General features: G+C 53.8%; 1 protein-coding gene across 1 annotated transcript; it reads left to right on the plus strand.

Moving 5' to 3' along the window:
- Positions 1-47: 47 nt before the first annotated feature.
- RITA1 (RBPJ interacting and tubulin associated 1) lies at positions 48-4885 on the plus strand. Its single transcript, XM_015080251.3, has 4 exons — positions 48-360; positions 529-675; positions 1083-1448; positions 3816-4885. Exons 3-4 carry the CDS (start codon positions 1138-1140, stop codon positions 4321-4323), a joined length of 819 nt encoding a protein of 272 aa, XP_014935737.3. The 5' UTR covers positions 48-360; positions 529-675; positions 1083-1137; the 3' UTR covers positions 4324-4885.
- The last annotated feature ends 1094 nt before the right edge of the window (positions 4886-5979 follow it).

The raw sequence follows: 5979 nt of genomic DNA on the forward strand, positions 1-5979 counted from the left end.
GGAGGCTTGGGGCGCACACACAGACCCGCCCCTGACTGGCGTGAGAGGTCCCTCTCTAGGCTTTGGAGAACTCCGGGGGCGTCATAAACGGGGTGCCTCACCCCCGGTGCTAATGGTTCCGGCCGCGCCGCCCCGCCCCTCTTTGGTTGCCGCGGGTTGCGCGCGCCGAGCCCACGTCGCTGGGGCCTGGCTGCGGCGGCGCGTCCGTTCGCGCTGTGCCCGGGGCTGCCCGAGCAGCTTGGGGTCCCGGGGTCCAGGCCGCAGGTAAATTGGGGTGTCGGAAGCACCCGCGGAGGAATCCACACCAGGTGGGGAAGAAGCATGAGGTTGCAGCCGACATCCGCGAGCCGAGATGCTCAGGTAGGAAAAAAAGAATGCAGGGATTTCGGACATCAACTGGGACACTGACTTGGGGATCGGGGCATATGGTGTAGTTGGAGGGGTGGGTGTGATCTGTCAGTAGTATAATGGTTAAATGCATAAGCTCTGGGCTCTTATCAGGTTCAAATTTCTCTTCCACTGCTTTAGCTTTATTTATTAGGTGTGGCTTACATATGTGACTTCAACTTTTGAAGCTTCAGTTTTGTCATCTGTAGAATGGACATAACCGAAGCCACTTCGCAAGACTGTTAAGAGGATTAAATGAAACAATGTTTGTAAAGCTCTTTGCACAAGGTAAGGATGAGATGATACTGGTTATTATATCCACCCCGTAAATATTTACAGCATGTAAAGACCGACCCTGTCTCCCCCGTCCCATCATGCCAAGTTTTCTTCTTGGTGCCAAAATAGACACAGGCCCCATCTCTTTTTCATCCTTCTAGCATTCTATATTGAGCACTGTATGCTGAGAATGCATATTTATTCATTAAATATTTGCCAGGAGCACCCCTCTCCCTATTGTGATATAGCCAAAAGACAGGTGAACGAATTTCTGAAATGTCTCCTGGGGTTGGAAGCTCCGTTTGAGGAGGACTGGTTGAGGGAGGACCTGGTCCTTGGGATGGGAACTTAAGAGGAGGCCCATCTTCCCCTGCTGGCACTGCCCGTGACAGGGGTGCCTGCCTGATCCCCTTTCACAGGGAGTCCTGGAGGCAGGGCCTGGCAGGCAGAGCATGCCCGGTATCACTGGGGACCATGGGCAGTATGAAAACCCCCGTGGAGCTGGCCGTCAGTGGGATGCAGACCCTCCACCTTCAGCACCGTTGCCGGGGTGGCTCTCGGGTCAAGGCCAGGGCGTCCTACGTGGATGAGACTTTGTTTGGCAGCCCTGTGGGTACCCGGCCCACACCACCAGACTTTGACCCACCTTGGGTGGAGAAGGCCAACAGAACCAGTCGAATGGGCACAGGGACATCACAGGCCTTGGGGGCCAACAGGAGCTGTGAGAACACCTCCTCCAGGGTCAGCACCCCGACCCTCACACCGAGGAAGAAGAACAAATACAGGTAACCAAATGGGGAGGTGCATTCCTGTACTCGTGAAGCCACTTGGGTTCCTGTTAGAGCCCTTCTGTTCACATGCTGTGTGACCTGGGGTAAGCACCTTGACCTCTCAGAGCTGCAGTTTCCATATGTGGAAGATGGGACCAAGCGGGATTATTGAGAGTAAACGAAGTGAGGTGTGTACAGTGTGACAGTGGTGACGGTGGAACACCTGTTCCCAAATGCCACAGACCAGGCAAGTGAGACCCAGAAGGGTCCGGTGATTTGCACAGAGTCACAGAGCAATTTGCGTGTGGTTGATCCGCGAAATGACAAGTCATTTGGAAATGGTTCTTGCTTGAACAAGTAAGAAAAACAGGAGTTGATGCTAACATTGTTGTAAGTTAGTTAGACGTTTGTTATTGTAAATTGATTAGGTTATAACTAGATTGTTTGGATTATTTCAGGTTAATATCAGCCTGGAGGGAGGTGTCTCGTGGTAGGCCACAGGGCTCTATCTTGTTTATTTTATCACGGGTTTGGACAAAAACAGAGAAGAGACTGACCATAGACCGGGGAGCTTACACAACAAATTAATTTGAGTGCTGGAGGCTCAGAGTCCAAGATCAAGACTGCCACCTTCTTGCCGTGTTCTCGCATGGCCTTATCTCTGTGAGCATGTACATTCGCGGAGTCTCCCCACTTCTTATGAAGGCACTAGTCCTATTCGATCAGAGCCCACCCTTATGATCTTATTTAAGCCTAATCATCTCTTTAAAATTCCGTGTGAAATTTTGGGAGGGCATAGTTCAATCCGTAACAACTAGACAGTCATATTTAAGGGTCCGTTCTGAGCCAGGAGGACACAGGTTGGTGGAAAGATGTGAAAATGGGAATAGTGCCTATTTAAGGAGATAAGATTCAGTGAGATAGAACCAAGATTCATTATTATTATTATTATTATTGAGCGCCATGCATCTGACATAGGAGCCTTAAGGTAGGGTCGGGTGACATTAGCCGCACTGACACCTATAACATAGCTGAAAATGCTGATGTAAATGTAGGCCACATTAACAGAGGTATGGTGTCCAGGACAGGGGAGGTCAACCCCATGCTCTCCTGGAGGATAGAATTTTGTTCAGGATGCTGACCAGTAGAGGGTGTCCGGTGAAAAGGTGCGTAAGAGAGAGAGATGCTCTTGAGTAAAACCTTTGGCACTGGACAGACAGAGGCAACAAGCAGATATGGTTTGAGCAATGAACTCAGGCAGCAAAAAGTTGCCTGGCCAAAAACCATGGAGCTGCCACCTCATAGGTGTGCCATGAATATTTGTGAGACTAATAATAAAAAAAAGAAAATTGCTAAGTGAATCTAATTAAAGCTGAGAAGTCACTTATATTTGATATACTGATCCCAGAGCTTGGCCCTTGAGCCGGGCTGGATGTGAATCTTGTCTCTACCCTCCTCCTTGCTCTGGGGCCTTACCCTCCCCAGCCTCCGTGTTCTTGTTTGTAAAATGAGATGATCACATCTCCCTCCTGTGGACGTTTGTGAGAAATAATGGGTTAATGCACATGACTTGCTGCGTCCTGGGCCTGCACATGAAAAGCCCTCAGTAAACATCCAACATTTTAAAAAGTGTCTCTGGTAGTAAGGCCAGGCCAGCTTTATAACACAAGTTCAGACTGAGCGCCCTCTGTCTGCCAGGCACTGGGCTGTGTCACTTCAAATACAGTGGGATGGGCCACAGGGCTGCAGAGGGCTCAGCTGACAAGGCCACTAGGAAAAAGGAGAATGGGGTGTGGGGGGGAAGCAAAAAGGTCATATTAACTGGGACTCTTTTGGATACAAGTGACAAAACTTAACACAAACTGGTTTCAGCAGAAAAATAATGCTTGGGGCTTGTTTATCAAGGGCTCGGACTCTTGTTGGATTCCGTCTCTATCTTAGCGCACCTTTCCTCCCATGTTCCAGCTGAGCCAGCGGCCAGCTGCTTGGCCCTTTCGTCCTGCCGGCCTATCAGGTTGGCAGACAAACATCCTTCCCAGTAGTTTCAACAAGGGTCCTACGGCAGCTCTGGTTGGATAGGATGGGTCATGTGGCCAATCCCAAGCCAATCAGTGTGGCGGGGAAGATGGAATATGCAAATTGGCCGGGCCTGGAAAGGCTGAGGTCAGGATTCTCAGCAGGGCAAAAAACGACAGAGATGGGAGTGGTGGGACATGGGAGGGCTGTGGCCTCCCTGTGGGTGCCAGGCTGGGAGACAGGGACTTCGACATCTACAGGCAGCCCTCTGTGCTACTGCAGGTGCCCAGCAGGGGGGGTAGGGGCTTACGGGTTTTAGGCTTTGTTCACTCCCCCAGCTCACTGCATTTCTCTCCCCTTTGCCAGACTGATCAGCCACACTCCTTCTTACTGCGATGAGTCGCTGTTTGGCTCCCGACCCGAGGGCACCAGCTGGGAGGGCCCGTGGATGGCAAAGGGGGATGCTGCAAAACTCCATGCCCTCTTCTGGACACCCCCAGCCACCCCCAGGGGCAGCCAGTCGCCCCGCCCCAGGGACACCCCACTGCGAGCCGTTCACCCGGCTGGTCCCTCGAAGCCAGAGCCCAAGGTGGCGGCAGATACCCGGAAGTTGTCCGTGGACGGGTTAGACTCTCCACGCCCTCCGAGGCGAGAACGTTCCCATTCCCTCACACACCTGAATGTCCCCGGCACGGGTCACCCACACACCAGTGCCTCCCACGCCAATGGGCCTCGGGATTCCAGGCCTTCCCCGTCGGGGGTGACCTTCCAGAGCCCCCTCGTGACTCCCAGGGCTCGCTCAGTCCGTGTTTCAGTGCCAGCCGCCCCTCAGCGAGGTGGGGCCACCCAGAAACCAAAGCCCCCTTGGAAATGAGTTTCTTGGTTCTCAGGTTTGCTCATGGGTCACAGTGAGGGGCACGGTTTCAGAGGAGGGCACTGGTTGGGGGCGCCTCTGGAGAACCAGGGTCTCCTAGGTAACCACGAGGCATCGGAGAAGCGCTCGTGGGGGCAGACGCAGCGAGGGCGGGCCGTGCCTCTGTGCTGACAATCGCCAGTTCCTACCTTTTACCCCGTCGTGTGGATTTGACGGCCGCCCCTTAAGATTCCTGTACTGGTGTTGCCATGGCCACAGGCCGTATGAGTGCCAACCCAGGGAGAGGCCCGCCGCTCCCCCATCACTCCCACAACGTCTTGCCACCAAGTGTGAGTAAGTAGCACGATCGCCAACCTGGAAGGTCCCTTCTTCAAGCCAAGCTTCCTGCTCAGGATGAGTTTCCAGCTGAGTCTGGAGTTTTCCCAGGCACAGTGTGTGGACCATGGGAAACAGGATCTGGGTGACATGCGAGTGGGCATTTTTTAACTTTAATAATCATGTATTTGTTTCCATGTATTAAATACATCAGTAGCGTATCAAAGCCACGACTTCGACTAATTTGATTTTCCTTAGGGGAAAGGCCACCACAGGCCCGGGTTGCATTAAATAACAAAGTTAAATAATATAACAAGGAAGTGGCAGAAATCACGACAGTGGCGAGTTGGCCACTTGAAGTTTGGGAACATGGGCCTCATGCATTTTCCACATTTGCCGAAAGAACAGTGACGAGGACCTTGCCGAGTAGAGGGGTCCAGGAAGGCCAGAAAGTTAGATGTGCGACTGGAAAGCACTCGGGACAGAGAGGCGGAAGCCGGCCGGGAGCCCCTTCCTCTCCGGCCCTGCTGCTTGTCATTGGCCACCCTGGGCCGGAGCACTGATGAGAAACGGTAAAGCCTTTGCTCGATGGAGTTGCACCCGGAATCCCAGGATCCTGCCGGATTGGGGTGGGGGCTGGGCTCTGGCCTCTCTGTGGCCTCTCCTCCCGGCTGCACTGAAGACGGTGACCGCCCATGTAGGAGGATACTGGGCAGCCGACAGCGAGGCCGTGTGTCTGGAGGGCAGCTGGGAGTGGCGGGGACGGGGCAGCCTGCGGTGTCTGCCATCTCAAAGGTGCCGCTGCTCGGCCCGGAGGACGGGTGGCCCCAGGCTATCCGGATGAGACTTTTCCAGAAAAAGCCAGATTTCTCTATGATAGCCCCTGATTTTTTAAATGCCAGTAGTGAATAAAAATAGATACGAATATTCGACTACCTGGGCACCAAATAAAGCCTGCGTAAGGCTGGAGGCCCTGGAGCTTTCACAGCGCTGGATGAGGGAGAAATTGGGGGCAAATGGATGGCCCCAGGGCAGGGTCTCAGGGCAGCCTGAAACGCTGATCCTCCCGGAGCTAGGGTCCGGCTTGCTGCCGAGGCTAAAGGAAGGAATGGTTATGTGCTGGCCCCCAGCGCGTGTGCCCTCCCCACGCAAAGGGCATCTACGAGCATGACACAGACGCAGCCAGCAGCCCCGGGCAAAGCGACGTTTATTTGTAGGATGGGACTTGAGATGGTTTTTAACTTTGAAAAATCCCTCCAGCCGGGAATGGCCGGGCTCCCCCTCCTCGTGGCCCCCCGGCCTGCTCTCCGAGAAGTGAGGAGCGCGGCGACACGGGTGGGG

The sequence above is a fragment of the Acinonyx jubatus genome, chromosome D3 (assembly GCF_027475565.1).
Source record: "Acinonyx jubatus isolate Ajub_Pintada_27869175 chromosome D3, VMU_Ajub_asm_v1.0, whole genome shotgun sequence".
Lineage (NCBI taxonomy): Eukaryota > Metazoa > Chordata > Mammalia > Carnivora > Felidae > Acinonyx > Acinonyx jubatus.

Coding starts and splice junctions, on each gene's coding strand:
- RITA1 (XM_015080251.3), top strand. CDS start 1,138: ATGGGCAGTATGAAAACCCCCGTGGAGCTGGCCGTCAGTGGGATGCAG. Junction 1,449..3,815: donor AGGAAGAAGAACAAATACAG/GTAACCAAATGG, acceptor CCCCTTTGCCAG/ACTGATCAGCCACACTCCTT.